General features: G+C 51.9%; 3 protein-coding genes and 1 pseudogene across 6 annotated transcripts; 3 read left to right on the top strand and 1 right to left on the bottom strand.

Moving 5' to 3' along the window:
* The first annotated feature begins 1,645 nt into the window (after positions 1–1,645).
* LOC118603134 lies at positions 1,646–1,764 on the top strand (annotated as a pseudogene).
* A 1,345-nt stretch (positions 1,765–3,109) lies between these two features.
* On the top strand, positions 3,110–3,683 carry TMEM262 (transmembrane protein 262). Its single transcript, XM_016119327.2, has 3 exons — positions 3,110–3,311; positions 3,418–3,517; positions 3,607–3,683. The coding sequence occupies exons 1-3, from the start codon at positions 3,138–3,140 to the stop codon at positions 3,681–3,683; spliced, it is 351 nt and encodes a 116-aa protein (XP_015974813.1). The 5' UTR covers positions 3,110–3,137.
* ZFPL1 (zinc finger protein like 1) lies at positions 3,300–7,810 on the bottom strand. Of its 4 annotated transcripts, none has more exons than XM_036220279.1 (8): positions 7,642–7,808; positions 7,189–7,298; positions 6,776–6,887; positions 5,489–5,682; positions 5,304–5,376; positions 5,084–5,230; positions 4,731–4,854; positions 3,300–3,466 (listed from the first exon to the last, which is right to left on the bottom strand). In XM_036220279.1, exons 2-8 carry the CDS (start codon positions 7,288–7,290, stop codon positions 3,457–3,459), a joined length of 762 nt encoding a protein of 253 aa, XP_036076172.1. In that variant the 5' UTR covers positions 7,291–7,298; positions 7,642–7,808; the 3' UTR covers positions 3,300–3,456. The 4 variants fall into 4 exon arrangements, with proteins under 4 accessions (XP_036076172.1, XP_036076171.1, XP_015974874.1 ...); XM_036220278.1 differs by lacking the exon at positions 3,300–3,466 and adding an exon at positions 3,731–4,217 and having other exon boundaries at positions 5,084–5,209; positions 7,642–7,810; XM_016119388.2 differs by lacking the exon at positions 3,300–3,466 and adding an exon at positions 3,731–4,217 and having other exon boundaries at positions 7,642–7,809.
* A 111-nt stretch (positions 7,811–7,921) lies between these two features.
* On the top strand, positions 7,922–13,631 carry LOC107497553 (sororin). Its single transcript, XM_016119506.2, has 6 exons — positions 7,922–8,081; positions 8,303–8,397; positions 8,476–8,541; positions 8,619–8,654; positions 11,359–11,796; positions 11,962–13,631. The coding sequence occupies exons 1-6, from the start codon at positions 8,036–8,038 to the stop codon at positions 12,040–12,042; spliced, it is 762 nt and encodes a 253-aa protein (XP_015974992.2). The 5' UTR covers positions 7,922–8,035; the 3' UTR covers positions 12,043–13,631.
* The last annotated feature ends 1,225 nt before the right edge of the window (positions 13,632–14,856 follow it).

The raw sequence follows: 14,856 nt of genomic DNA, 5'->3' as shown, positions 1-14,856 counted from the left end.
GACTGATAGGATGTGCTGAGTGAGGAGCTGGGTGGAGATGTTGAGGATAATTCTCAGGTTTCTGATTTGGACAAAATGCAGTTGTTCGCCAAGGTGAAAAGCTCAAGAGGACGGGAGTGACTTGGAGTTCAAACTGAGACCTGCTGTTTGAACAGAGAAAACTTTATCCACGTGGTGCTTGAAATGTTACTTACGTTGATAGGCCCCGGGGTGGAGGGGGGCGGTCAGGTGGTAGAAAGGCAACAACCTTGCTTGTTTATGCTTTGGCAAGGTCCTACGGGCCAAACACATCCCACCACCTGTTTCATATGGCCTGTGAACTAAGAATTCTCTTTTTTCATTTTAAATTGTTGGAAAAAAATAAGAATGACATTTCATGACAAGTAAAAATTACATGAAATTCATGTAATTATAAAGCAGATCTTAAAAGTTCTCATCAGAGAAAAAATTAGCGTAACCATATGGATGTTAACTTATTGTGATCACTTCAACAGATACAAATGTGTTATACATTTGAAACTGTTATGTCAACATCTTGATTTTAAATTTTTCATAAAACCATAATTATGTGAAATTACATTTGTGTCTATAATTTTAACACAGCCATGCCCATTTGTTGACAGATTATCCATGTCTGCTTTCTCTCTACAAACAGGTGAGTTGTCGCAACAGAGATCACATGGCTGGCAACACCTAAAACATTTACTATCTGGTTCTTTGCAGAAAAACCTGCTCATCCTTGAATCTATGGGATGTTCAGTAGCTGTTTAAAAAAATACATATAAAGATTTTAGCTTATAATGAAGCTATAATCTCAGAAAATGAAGAAGAGTATAAAGATTTAGATCTACTCTAAGAATCCTATAAACTTTTTTAAAAGTTGCAGAATACTAAGAAAAATGATCCATAAGTTGGAAATGACCAAGGGTGTAGCATGTCCTTCCAGTGTCACACGGGCCATTATTTCACAAGCTTGCCCAAGGTTTATTACCCACAGGAATGTACATGAGTTTGATTTTGCTATCTACTATTAAGGATTCAGACTCTAAAATTACAATTAGGTATTTTCCAGGAGACATGCAAAACATATCCAGCAGAAAAAATAACCTCGTTATTTTTATTAAATTTATCGTCCTGTAGGACACTAGTTTTGTATCTAACTTAGTAATTATATTCTAACATTCCTCTTTAAAGGCCTATTAATATGCAGCTCCTCAATATGCATTACCACCTTATGGAGGGGGAACTCCCTCACTGATGAGTTAATATATCTTAGTTACATGTGCATTCTATATTAAATATGTCTTTAACTTACGCATTCATTCTATATTGATGTTTCTAACTTTCTGAAAATACATATGAGGCTTTTTAAAATGTTACGCATGTGTATGTATGTGCATGTTGGTGCATAAAGTTACATCAAGAAACAACCCCCCCCCAAAAAAAGAAAAAAAAAAAACCAAAGAGGCCCACTCAGCAAGCTGAAGGGGTTACCTCAGTAGGAGTGAGGGCAGAGGACTGTTCCATTTTCTTCTGTATGCTTGTATAGTATGTAAATCTGTTATAAGAACATACTCACACACCACTTGGATAATTTTTTAAATGGCATTGAGCAAGGAGCCCTCATGTATAATAGTTCATTTGTGTCTACAGTCATGCCACCCTGAACAAGCCTGATCCTGTCTGATCTCAGAAGCTAAGCAGGGTCAGGCCTGTTCAGTATCTGGATGGAAGACTACTTAGGAAGACCAGGTGCTATAGGTGTATAAACAAAGAAACAAATAAAATAATGGATTGTAAGCTAACAAGGTCCTTGCAATCTGTGAGGTTAACCAAGGGTTGCATTGCCTTAAAAAAAAAAAAAAAGTTCATTTGTATTCAAATGAGAACCGAGATGCAAACAATTGTTTCAACAGTGGGACCATGGCTGGGCATTAGGGCATCACTCCTTCATTAGGATGGGGATTTGAGGGGCTGTTGTGATTGACACTGCACAGCAAGCATGGGTGGTCAGGAAAGGGTCTAACCCCACTGCTTAGAGCAGAAGAGTTGGGGTCTTGGCCTGACCTGGGACCAAACCTGGGGCAGTCAGGCAGGAGGCAGTGAGGGTGACCAAGTTCAACATCAAATTCTCCCTCTTCGACTTTAGTTCCTAGGGGCTTACATATCCCTTCACACCATTTCTGGCCATTTTTTTCTGGCTTATTCTGTTAACAGTCCCGCAGTTTTTACCTCTTAACGTGTACTGAGAAAATGTTTCTTTCCTGTCTTCTGTCCCTGCTTATTCCACAGCCTCTAGTAAGACTGGGCCTTAGTCTCAGTACTGAGTCCCTCACTCATTGGCTGTGAAAGCTTGAAGTGACAATCCCTCTCTGTACCTCGGATTTGGGTGTAAAGTAACATTTATGCCACCAGCCCCAGCTTTCTTATGGGACTCTTGAGATGACAGAGGCGACAGATTTGAAAATGCTCCGAGTGCTGGAAGGTGGCAGAGAGGGAAAAGCTGGTCAGCATAAGGTCCCTGAAGAACATCTGGGGAGGAGGGAAAAACCAGCTGCTCTCGGGGACACACCTAAGGAGGGCATAGGGAAGGTCCCTGGTCGGCTATGGGAAATCTGTGTCCCTTCCCTTTCCTTGGTTCCTCCCCGTGAGTGCTGAAGCAAATACCTGGAGACTGATATTCAGCGCCTCACCTGGGAACACCCTCCAGCTACACATCTGGGTCCCAATCTCTTATCTGCCTAAGACGAGACCTGAGACATGACCCCCACATACACTTTTTTGAGCCCCAGTTCTTCACCTGTAGTGTGCCCACACTAACTCCTCTGTGGAACTGTTGAGAGGACTCAGTGAGAAGACACAAGTGTATGGGGCAGGATGGGGACACTGTCCCTTCATCAACGTAACAGGCTCCCACTGATCTGTACCTTTAGTCCACCACAGACTCCCCGACAAAACATGCTGGTATTGGCTGGAACCAGCCTGTGTTCTAGAATCTTGTCCCCTTGCACCTGGTTCTAGAATGCCACTGCTATTCCAGACTGTGCACTCTAGAAGTGGAGGGTCAGCTGCTTTTCCTGGGCAGTGTCAGCTTGCTCAAGCTCTACTGTGCGACTTGAGTCTACGTGGCTGCCAAGATGCGGTGGCGGGACCGCATAACTGTGCTCTTCTTCCCAAAAGGCATGATGCTCACCGTGGCTGCATTGATGCTCTTCTTTATACACCTGGGCGTCTTTGCCAGCGACGTGCACAACTTCTGCTTCACCCACCACTATGACCGCATGAGCTTCCGCTACACAGTTGTCCTGATGGTAGGCCGTGGCAGGGGCTTGGGGGCTGGCCGGGGGAGGCCCAGGGGCTGATGGAAACCCTGCTGCTGTATCAGGGGGCCACTCTCCCACTGGGTGGGGCCTATAGTTCTCCCAGGTGATCAGCATCTGCTGGGCTGCCATGGGGTCACTCTATGCTGAGATGACAGAAAACAAGTTTCTTCGATGCTTTGCCCTGACCATCCTGAGTGAGTGGGGGAATGGGAGCTCTGGAACCTTGAGATGTGGCAAGGGGGCGGGGTGGGGAAGACTGATGGGGGTTATCTCCTCCGCCCAGTGCTCAATGGAGCCATGTTCTTCAACCGCCTGTCCCTGGAGTTTCTGGCCATCCAGTACCGGGAGGAGATCCACTGAGTCTGGGGGGCTGGGCTGAGAAGGGGGAAGGAAAAGGAGGCTTCGGGTGTTTTAATAAAGTCTGTCATTTATTTCCACCTTTGGGTGCTTTAATAAAGTCTGTTGTTTCCACCTGCCAGCTCCTTCACGGGTTGGGGGGTGGAAGTCTGGAGACCCAGGGAAACAGGTTAAGACAAACCCTTGATCTATGGGGACCCCAGGCCCAGCCTGCAGCCACTCTGGTGGACTTGGCTTTGGGCCTGAGGTCTTAGTGTCTCAGGCCTGAGGGAGAGAAGCAGAGAAGGGCCCCCCAGACCTCCCCACCTCAGGCCCTCAGGTCCTAGGCTGGCCCAGCCACAAGCGAGGGCTCAGGAGGGACCCACACGGATGTGAGGGTTCTTGAGTGGGTCCAGGTTGGGATCACTGTCAGCTGCAGCCCGGCCCAGGCGAGACATGAGGGCAAGGAGGGCCAGGAAGCCCAGGAGCCCCAGCAGCAGCAGCAGCCCCGCCCGCTGGAGCAGGGTCAGCGGCCGCTTACGAGACCCAGCCCGGCTCCTGGGGGATGAGGGGAAAGTGAGATCAGGCCCCCAGTCCCTGGTGGCCCCTGTGGCCTGGGGGAGAGCCATGGTCATGACACTCGTCTCGTGGCCCCAGCGCCACCATCCTTGAGCCTCGTTTCCTCAAGTGTGCCACGGGGATGGTCATCTCTGCCCCTGCCCACTCACTACAAGGATGACTGAGCAGCTCTGACCGGCTGAGGCAACAACTATGTTCTGGAAACTGGAAATGTATCAGGCGTGGGAACAGTTACAAAGATCAGGTGGTGTCAAAGCAGGCAGGGGCCTCAAAGAGCATGAGTCGAAACCTCAAATGCAGCAGGTGAGGAACAGCCCTGGAGAGGGCTGAGCCAAGCAAGACTTCCGCCAAGCTGAGGCCCTGCCATTCTGTCCCGACACTGGGTACCGATATTACCCAGGACAAGGTTATGAAATCGTCGTGCCCAAGGCTTCTGCTCTCACTTCCCATCCTCCCACTCTCTGACATCCTGCTGCACCTAACCCTGGGTACCTGAGCAGCTGGGCCAGCCAACCCAGAGCAGGCCGGCGACGGTACTTGTCGTCATCGTAATCCCCATGGAGGCCTGGTGCCCGGTCATCATCTCGCGTGTCGTACACCTTCCTTGGGGCGGAGGCTGCAGAGGCAAAGTCACCAGCATCTACAGGCTCAGGGAAACTGGCCCAGAGCACGGGGAGTAGGGACAGCAGGAGATCCTTGCCCTTCTCAGCCTGACAGTGTATCCCAGAATTGTGGGGCTAGAGGAAGGGTCCCTCCCCGTGCGTCTCTGGACCCCTGAGCTTCCACCACGTGAACCGCCCCACCTGTTTTCTATCCTCCCCTGGCGGAGACCATCCCCAGCTCACCATGAGTCAAGGGCTCGGGACCGCCCATGTGGATCACTGTGTGCTGCTCAGGCCGGCTTGGGGAAGCAGGGGGCCGGGGGACTTGGCTGTAGAAAGCTGGGGCAGCAGAGGTGCTGGCGCTTCCCTCTTGTTCAGGGGTACCATCGGCTGTGGCAGGAAGAGAGCCGTCAACAGAGCAGGGAAGCAAGGGCTCCGACAGCAGGTGGAGACCACCACTCACCATTAAAACTGGACCAGTCAGAGAAGTCAGAGGTGTTGAGAGGCTCAGGCTCCGGACTCACCACCTCATCAATCTGGAAGAAGGAACTGGTGTCACCAGGTTACCCAGTGCTGTCCTCACCCACCCACTTGGCTCAGGTGGGACCCAAGGCAGATGGATGGTTAGACAGACAAAGGGACTCTCACCAGAGGAAGGCCCAACCCTGCCCGGGCCCAGTTGACTGTGGCCAGCTTCTCTCTTAACGCCGACGCCACGGGGCCAGCCAGGTTGGCTGGGGGGAAGATGGGGCCACTGCAGCTGGGGCACTGGTAGCCAGCAGGTGCTGTGTTTCTGGGTAGCTGGGCAGCACGTTCATTGAGGCAAGCCCAGTGGAAGAGATCTTAGGGCCCATGGAATAGGGGAGGAGAATCATGAGGAATAAGACAGACACTTTGGACCCCTACCCCAGAAAACAGCCCCCAGCCCATGGCAGAGATTTACGCATATATACATGTAAGCCCAGAGCTGCCTCCTTCCCATCCTCATCTCAGGTCCAATTCAACAGTGTTTCCTAAGCCTTTAGCCTTCTTGGCTACCACCATCTGACTAAAAGCAGATGCCACAAAGCTCCTCAGCCCACTAGGGGGCGGGGACAGGTGGGAAGAAGACACCACAAACTCCTTGGGCTAACAGCTAATCAAGAACTATTTCAGAAAAGCTTCCTAGACATACACACAGGTACACGTATACCTGTACCCATCCATGGGCACACATCTACATGTGCTTATATACACATAATCAAACATAAGTACCATCTACACTTACGGACACACCAATTCTCACACATACATCTACACACTTTGCTAATACTCAAGCACCCTCACCCACACCCTCTCCTGCAACCCCACAACACACCTGTATGTATATGTTCACACGCAACATTTACCCATTCGCCACCCCCCGTATACCCACATACTCACACTAAGAAACACATACGTGGAGCTCACTCTTTTGCATTAGCCCCTTCGAAAGGTGGAGCTAAGGCTCTTACGGAAAAGTCAGGTCAAGGTCATTACACATATCCATTGACTACTTTTAGCTGACTTTACTGTGGCAAACTCACTTCCTCTCTCTTTAATCTCGGAATCAGTAATGGATCCTCGTGTCTGAAAGCCCTGTGTGTTCAGCTCACGGCTGGTTGGGCCAGCTACCGCTCACAGTCACCACACCCACTAGTTTGACTGGCTCCGCTCAACGCTCAAGATTGGAGGAAAGAAACTAAGCATTTTAATTTTTTGGGAATGACAGAGGCCTAGAAAGGGAAAATGACTTGTCTGAGCTCACACAGTACGTAAGTAACCCAGCAGGACTAGGATCTGGGGCTCTAGCCTCCCCAGCTTGGGGGTGTCCCACTGTCCTGCTGCTAAGGGAAGGCCTATAAACTGGTCACCGAGCCAGTTCTGTTCTGATCCCTGCAAGGTGCTCAGCCTCACCATAACAGACGAGGCGGGTCGTCTCCCGGGTGGCCAGGGGTACGTTGCACAGGCGGCAATTGGGGTTGTAGTCGCTATCTTGGAGCCACTGCAGGTAGGACTGTACGATGCACTGGAGTGGGAGAGAGAGGTCACAACTGGGGCAGGGGCTCCACAGCCTAGCCCCCTAAGCCCCAATCACCTCTTTATCACAAAGGAGACTTATCCTTTTGTTTGTTCAATAAACATTTATTGAGCACATAGTGTGTGCTGAATTCTGTCTTAAGGGCTGGGGATAAATAGCAGTGAACAAAATAAACCAAGTCCTTGCCCTCGTGGAGCTTCCAGTCTAGCGTCGGGTTCTTCATGGATTTGGAGGAAGCCAATACTTGCCCTCCCAGTGCCCTGCTCAGCCGCTCCCCCGAAGACCCCACCTTGGCGTGATTGGCTACCAGGCAGTGCTCGCAGACGTTGACCCGGTGTTCGAAGCAGAACAGGTTAGTCACCTTCCTCTTGGGGCACTTGCAAAGCCCCATGGTCGACCCTGGGGAAGGGGCCTGAGTTGGTAGGGAGCTAGGTTCCAGTGGCCACCACTACGCACTCACCGGCCCAGCTCATTTCCACTCTTAACTCCCCTAGACACTGTGTCCCTGGCCCCAAAGTTCCTGCCCCAAATCATCCCATCCCCAAATTGCTGCCCACTGCCCCTCTTAATACCAGACCACAGCCCCTGCATAAATCCCGCCGCCAAAGGCACCTTATCCTTCCCGGTTCAGGGCCCCAGCCAAGCCCCTCCATCAGCGTCTCTCCGATACTACCAGCCCCGCCCCCAGGGGCCCCTCCCAAGTCCTACCCCTCCAAACCCCGCCCACACTTTCTCCACAGACCCCACTCTCTGTGTTACTGATCCACCGGAGCACCGGTCCCGACGGGCGCGAGCGCTGGTCCGTGGCGTGGAACGACAGACACCACGCTCCGCACACCTCCCGCTCAGCTCTTCCCAGCTCTGGCCGCTTGGATTATCCCTCCGCTGCCACGTCTCTTCCGGGTGCGGCGCGTGCTGATGACGCCAGCGCGCCACTGGCCCCGCCCCGGCTGACGGCGGAAGTGGAGACGGGTGAAAAGAGGCGACCCGAGCGCTGCGGCCCTCCCGCCTTACGTCACTTCCTCTTCCTCCCGGGCAGGGCGGGTAATCCGAACGTTTCTGCTTCAGAAAGGCTCTTGGGTTGGCGCGAGCCCCGGCGGCTGCGGCGGCTGCAGAGATCAAGGCCAAAGCTAGATATGTCCGAGAGGCGAACGCGGTCTGGAGGGGCCGCCCAGCGCCCCGGTGAGCAGAGGGCACACGGGAGGGATGGGGCCGAGCCGTTTCGGGGACGCAGTCCCCTGAGGAAGGCCCTCCCCGTACCGCCCTAGGAGGCTCGTCCCACCGCCCACCTCCCGCCCCGGGAAGACGCCCGCAAAGATTCTGTTTGGGAACCTTTACTCGCTCTCTCCAGAACCCATTCTCCAGACCCTGAGAGTCCTTCCCTACCTTTTTTCTCTTTTCAGGGCCAGCGGCCCCGTCCTCTACTCAGTCCCTGCGGAGTTCCCAGCGGAAATCAGGCTCTGATCTCCCCAGCACCCTCCCTGAAATATGGCCGAAGGTGAGTCCAGGATTCCTCAGTTACTACACCGTAGGCCGCTGGACTACCGTAGAGCTCATGGTCACCTCTCTCCTCTAGGCACCCCTTGCGGCTCCAGTCAGAAAGCCCATCGTCTTGAAGAAGATCGTGGCTCATGCTGTAAAGGTAGGGCTGAGAGAGGTTGTGGGTGGGGAGCGAAAATCGGGGGCCGGCTATGTGACCAGTTAATATTGTCTCCACAGATCCCATCTGTCCACTCTCCTCGAAGGAGCCCTAGGGTGAGTTCATTTTCATCTGCTTTGTTGAAAGGAATCCAGGACATTATAGAGCAGGGGTGGAGCACATAGTGTCTGCTCACATCTGCTCAGGAAACCGTTTTGCAGTATTTTAAAACAGTTTGCCTTTGGACACGTGCATGCATTGCCAACCTTGCTTATTATAGATTTCATACGTTTAGCTCTTGATGTTCTGGTATGTTCTACCATTTTCCTTTTGAAATTTCCTTGTGATATTCTCTACTATTTTTCTTTAAAAGTTGAACTGTGTCCTCAAATACTCTTTCTACTGCATCTTGTTTTCATTTTCATGTATGGTTGTCATAAGATGGGTTATATGCATGAGTTTTTTATGGTTTTAGCAGAAGTCAGCAGGATTCATTCACATCGGTATCTGAAGATACAATGCTTGAAAATATAATGAATGAGAAACACTGTTTTTGAGGACCTCATGGGGCTACAGTCAAGTGAGGAGAAAGACAACAAGTGATAACATGCTATGCTCAGGACTGCAATATGGAAAGAACTAGATGCTATGGAGGAGCATAACCCAGACTAGGTGGCTTTGAATAGTTCATAGAAATAGAAATATTTAAACTGAGTCTTTAATCTTTACAGGCAAGTAGGAATGTACTGGGCAAAGGAAGTTGTATTTGCAGAGACCTGGAGTCCACAAAGAAAAAAAAATCAGGAAGTTTAGGGAGCTGCAGCTCGTTTGGTGTGTCTGCAGCCAACTCCATAAGGGGAGGGAGCGTGCCAAGCCAGAACAGATGCCGATGAGACATGAACGCCATCTTCAGGGACTTGGGCTTTGGCATTGGCTCCGTGGGCAGCCTTCAGAAATTCTTAAGCAAGATGGCGACTGAGTTAGGCTTGGGGTTTTAGAAAACTCCCTCTTGAAGCTGGATGGAGAATGCACTGGGAAAAGAGACTTGTAGGGAGACATAACAGAAATCCTGAAGTGAGATAATGGGGGCCTTCAGTAAGGTAATGGCAAAGCGATACTGGATCATCATGTGATCATCACATGACCGTTCCGTCACACAGGAGTCCACTAAATGGATACTTCCTCTTAGAAGCCTTCTCCGGATCCCTACCCTATCACTTTCATATTTCTTAATGTAGTTTTTTTTTAGGCCTTATCAATAGCTGAGAATTTGTTTGCATGTTTGTTGTCTTTTTCTCCCCAGTAAGTGCCTTGAGAGCAGGGACTTTCCCTTCCCCATGGTGGCCATTCATTCTTGTTTCACTAATAGATTCATGAGACATTGAACAGAAAAAGCTGCGAGGACTTGAACGATTGCTTGGCTATCGAAGATGAGGAAGAAGTAATCAGGGGTAACCCCATTTCGTTCAGCATCCCTTTAAGACTTGGGATATGTTCTTCAGAGCTTACAGATAAGAAATAGCTCTCTTGGTAACCAATATACTTCCTTCTAGTTGATTACAAGAGTCATTGAATTTGTCTCTTTCCTCCTTGTCTGGGTTGCCAGGAAGCTCAGTGCCAATTCAGTGTACATTACTTCAGTGAGTACTTACTGAACCCCTGCTGCGTGCGGGGCTCTGCCGAAGGTGCTGGGCATAGGCAGATCAACCAGACAGATGAAGACTCCTGATCTCATGAAGCTCACATTCTGTTTGGGGGTGACAGTCAACCAGTGAACAAGCCAAAAGCAGATAGTGATGGTTGCTGTACAGGGAAGAGGTCATTGTGACAGAGTGGCTAGGAGAGGTGAGGAGGGGCTGATCTTGGTTGCATGGTAAGGAGAAGCAGCATCTGAGCTGAGAGTACAATTAGAAGGAGCCAGTATGTGAACCTCGTAATCCACGTGTCAGGTTAAGGCCTTTGCTGTTTGCAGCCCTGCCAGGGCTTCCTGGGTCTCCCTTTAACAGTGGCCTAGAAAAACACCCTCTAACACCCCCATTACCTCCCAAACTTCATCTTCCGTTCATTTCCTTCCTCTCGCCTCAGACACTGGCCTTCTTGTCCCTTGACCCTAATTGGCACGCTTTGACCTCAGGACTTCTGTACCCCTTGCCTCCTTCAGGTTGTCGCTCAGACACCACCTCAGGCCTGCGTTGACCTTCACCTACTCAAGATTCAAACCCACCCCCAGTATCCTGGTCTGTTTTTTCCCAAAGTGCTAATACCTCTAACATAGTACGTGATTGTCCCTGCTTATTGTCTGTTTTCCGCACCGGAGTGGAAGCTCCACAGAGACAGGGGTTTTCTCTGCTTTATTCCCTGCCGTACTCTCATCTCAGTGCCTAGAACAGAATGGTGCCTGGAGCAGGCAGATGACCAGGAAGTACTTGCTTGATGGATGTGTGAGGGGAGAGTATTGCCAACTGTGGCAAATGGACCACAGAGCGAGGGCGGAAGCAGGAAGAGCAGCTAGGTTACCGACTTGGTCTAGGTGACAGGTAACGGGGGCTTGCATCAGTCAAAGATGACTAGATCCTGTTCGTGTTTTGGAGACCAAAATCTAGGCAGCGCCAACAGGTAATGGCAAAGTCTCTCAGAAGCAACGACCGATTATTCTTTTCTTCCCACATCTGTCTCAGGGTCTGATTTGTTGCCTGACCTGTGTCCTCTTGTTGCCAGTCCTGTGGGTCTTTTCTTCCACACTAAAACTCCGCTAGCCTTTCTGGAAGCTGGTAACACAGCCGAGTAATGGGAGAACGTTCTCTCCCCTGTCCGGTACAGATTGCCTTTTTCTTGGAGAAAGAAAACAAGCCTCCTGGCCAGGAGCCTGCTAGGGAGGATCTCTTCAAGTCATGTAGTGTCCCCAGCACCCCCACCACCACTCCCGTGCTGTGCAACCCGGATGTTGAGTCTAACTCCAGGGAACAAGACCCGGACACCAGAGACTTGGAAATGTCTAAGAAAGTCAGGCGCTCCTACAGCCGGCTGGAGACCCTTGGCTGTGCCTCCACCTCCACCCCAGGCCGTCGGTCCTGCTTTGGCTTCGAGGGGCTGCTGGGGGCAGAAGACCTGGCCGGAGTCTCGCCTTTGGTGTGTTCAAAGTTAACCGAGGTCCCCAGGGTCCCCACAAATCCCTGGGCCCCGGACACGACTCTCCCTGGAATCTCCCCACCAGTCGTGAAGGAGAAACGGAAGAAGAAGAAGGTGCCAGAGATCCTGGTGAGTGATGGCCGGGGGCTTGCCTCTGTGTTACGCAGACTCGGGCCTGGGGCTCGGCTCTGGCTGTTTGAGGGGAAAGGCAGAACCTGCAAGGTGTGGGTAGACGTGCTGCAGCCAACGTGCCCCTTTCCCCACTCACCTGCCCCCTGTTTCTCTTCCCCCCAGAAATCGGAGCTGGATGAGTGGGCTGCGGCCATGAATGCTGAGTTTGAAGCTGCTGAGCAGTTTGATCTCCTGGTTGAATGAGATAAAACGGGGTGCATCTGGCCAGGCCTTCTCCTCTTCCCCCTGTACATAGCCCCTTCTTCCTATGGAAAAGACACTTGGGGTCCCCTTCTTTGGCCTTGATACCTTGCATGTGCTGTCGCTGCACGTGGGTTCTGTCCTCTGAATATGCAGGGGCAACAGCCATTTCAGCTTCAGGAAACGGTTCCCCTGGCCCGGCCACGCACTGGCATCCCGTCTCTGGTCAGTAACTACCTAATCCTCCCCTCCCTTCCTCTCAGAGTGTCCTGGCCTGTTTCCGTTTGGGCCACAGATGAGGGAGGTGGAATCCCTGGCCAGGGACAGTGGGTGAGAGCACCGAGCTCCGGCTGGGAGGCGAGGCTGCGCTCCAGCCCAGCAGAAGCAGGCACCCAGGGCTGTCTGCCGCAGCCTCGGGCTCTCTCTCCAGTTGCCTTTTGGTGGCGGCTTGCTTCCATCATGTAAAAAGGCTTGGGCTTCCTCTTAGATTCTATAGATGGTCCAGCAGAGAGTTCATGGATTGGGGACAGACTGAGGAAGAAGCTGGACCCACAGTCAGCAGAGTCAGGTTTTGAAGGAGAGCCTCAGACCGGGGGTGTTTCTTATGTGGAAGCTGTGTTTTGTAGTTCTGTGTTCTGCTGTTGAGATGTTTGGTTCAATGCCAGGCTGATGGAGCGCTGGCTGAGTGGGCAAAGGGTGCGCGTTGGGGTGCCACGTGCTACAGGCTGCAGCCTCCACAGAATCTCAGGCTCGGGGCATCAGGACTGGACACCTGCGCAGGACCAGGAGTGGCTCGGTGGGAGGAGGTGCCCTCTTTTGTCACTCACCTGTTTCTTATAAGATAAAATACACAGTTAGCTCAGCTGTAAAACGTAATTGCTAAACAGTGCTATTCCAGCAGTGTTTTGTGGCCACACTTACAAAGTTTGAGGAAGCTTTCCCCGCGGGCCAGAAAGGGACGGGGGTCCACAGCGGGTTTAACCTTTAGCTCTCAGTGATCCCTCATGATGGCACTGCCTGGGGCAGGTGCCAGGAGTTGAGCTGAGGGGAGGGGGTTGTCTCGTCTCCAAGGGAACCTCACTCCTGCGCTCGCATTTCTCAATGCTGGTGAGAGGCGGCGGGCTTTCACAGGTTGCCCAGCCATACCCCAGGTAGCCGAACCTTTTGACATTGACAGGTTTGTAGTGGCTAAGAGGAGGGCAGAGGGGCTAGCGGAGAGCAGAGGTCCCCGGGGAGCTGAGGGCTTGCTTCGTTAGGGAACGAGGAACAGCGCAGGCCGGTCGCCGCTCACAAAACTCTGCAAGGCCGGGAGTCCCAGGCTACCTGCCCGGCAGCTCCCGCTTTGTCAGACTGCCAGCAAGCCCCTGTGCCAGCGTGGCCGGACGCCCGCGAGCCGGGCCGCTCTTGAAGAATTCCTGTCCTCGCTGGCTGGCGCAGAACCCCTTAGTCCTTCAGAATCAGGAGTGAACGAGTGATGTCGAGTCGATGTCACCACTGCAGACCTCTCTGTCCCTGAAAAACCGAGAATGTGGAATATGAGGGAAAATTTGCATTTCCTTTTTAAATTAAAAAATAAACTTGATTGAAGAGTTTCTGTCTGTTCATAGGTTGTTTTCTTTTATTGGGTCAAAGGCACAGCTGAGGGTGTGAGGTCCAGGAAGCCAAGCCTTCTTTGGGATATGTCACTGTGTTGTCCCTTTGTAGAGGGGTCTGCCAGCCTGGCCTTCAGTCCTGCCCACCCCCCCTCCCCGTCATTTCCACATGTCTGTCCAGTCACTCACTCCCCCTCCTCCAAGGCAGGGCTGCCTGGAAGGAGTCCTTGAGGAGAGCCCCACCCCCTCCTGGCCCAGGAGGCAAGAGGCAGGGTCTGGGCCAAGGCTGCTGAGAGCTTTGCCCGGTGTCTGGGAACCCACCCTCCCCCCACCCCTAGTCTAGTCCATGTTCTCTGCAGCCCGTCCCCGTCAGGCTCCTGTGAACGAGCCAGCTCCTCCCTGGCCCAGCCGGGTGCCCTGTGGCAGGGGGCACAGAAGCCCCTAAGAAGCTAGTCGGGGACACAGATGTGTGTGCAGCTCCGTGGGGGAGGCACAAACCAGTCTCCTTCCATCTCATCCTCTTTACGACTTGTCCTTGTCTCCTAGGCCTTGGAGCAAATCAAGGCCTTAAGTTCTTGAGTTCTCCCCACAGCCCCCCAAACCTCCCTGCTTCTACCTCCTTCCCTCACCCAGAAGCAAGCAGGCCTGTCTTTTCAAGGCCAGGTTTCTGTGTTGGCTTTTGATCCAGTTCTCTCATCCGAGACCTGTACCTCTTTCTCTTCCAAGTCATAAGCAGGCTTATGTTCATTTCATTGTTAAAACAACCACCTTAACCCAAAACAATCTTGACTGACACCTGTTTTTAGCTACTACCATTACTCCTTTCATGGTTAAGGTTGAAAGAATTCAAAAATTGCTCTCTGCTTCCACCCCATTTATTCCCGGTGCCCTGACTCCATTTATTGCTCCACCAGAAGTAACCAGTGACCCCCCGATGCCCATCACTCCAGACTCCAGCCTCTGCAGCCTCTGCAGCCTGAGCCAAAAGCACCTTTTTGGGGGCCATGACACTGCTGGCCCCTCTCTTGGCTTCCCCTGTAATGCCAGGACACAAGGTTCAGTCCTGGACTCTGTCCAGTCTGCTTGGTCTCCCTGATTGACCCCAGGCCCTCTGGGCCACCTTGTTGCCCGTCTTTACCTCTACCTCATACCTCTCTGCTGAGCTTCAAACAAGAATCTAGAACCGTCTCTTAGAACTATATCTCAGGAGTCATCTGGAACTCAG

The sequence above is a fragment of the Rousettus aegyptiacus genome, unplaced genomic scaffold, assembly GCF_014176215.1.
Source record: "Rousettus aegyptiacus isolate mRouAeg1 unplaced genomic scaffold, mRouAeg1.p scaffold_m13_p_5, whole genome shotgun sequence".
NCBI classification, from domain to species: domain Eukaryota; kingdom Metazoa; phylum Chordata; class Mammalia; order Chiroptera; family Pteropodidae; genus Rousettus; species Rousettus aegyptiacus.
The sequence above is the reverse complement of the archived record's forward strand: the minus strand, read 5'-3'. Positions and strand labels throughout refer to the sequence as shown.

Excerpts from the sequence above, each read along its gene's own strand:
- LOC107497553 (XM_016119506.2), top strand. The coding sequence starts at position 8,036 with ATGTCCGAGAGGCGAACGCGGTCTGGAGGGGCCGCCCAGCGCCCCG. Across the intron at positions 8,398-8,475 it reads TCCCTGAAATATGGCCGAAG|GCACCCCTTGCGGCTCCAGT; the intron begins GTGAGTCCAGGA and ends TCTCTCCTCTAG. Across the intron at positions 8,655-11,358 it reads CTCCTCGAAGGAGCCCTAGG|ATTGCCTTTTTCTTGGAGAA; the intron begins GTGAGTTCATTT and ends TGTCCGGTACAG.
- TMEM262 (XM_016119327.2), top strand. The coding sequence starts at position 3,138 with ATGCGGTGGCGGGACCGCATAACTGTGCTCTTCTTCCCAAAAGGCATG. Across the intron at positions 3,312-3,417 it reads GCTACACAGTTGTCCTGATG|TTCTCCCAGGTGATCAGCAT; the intron begins GTAGGCCGTGGC and ends TGGGGCCTATAG. Across the intron at positions 3,518-3,606 it reads CTTTGCCCTGACCATCCTGA|TGCTCAATGGAGCCATGTTC; the intron begins GTGAGTGGGGGA and ends TCCTCCGCCCAG.
- ZFPL1 (XM_016119388.2), bottom strand. The coding sequence starts at position 7,290 with ATGGGGCTTTGCAAGTGCCCCAAGAGGAAGGTGACTAACCTGTTCTGC. Across the intron at positions 5,377-5,488 it reads CAGGGTTGGGCCTTCCTCTG|ATTGATGAGGTGGTGAGTCC; the intron begins GTGAGAGTCCCT and ends TCCTTCTTCCAG. Across the intron at positions 4,218-4,730 it reads TGGCTGGCCCAGCTGCTCAG|GAGCCGGGCTGGGTCTCGTA; the intron begins GTACCCAGGGTT and ends CTCATCCCCCAG.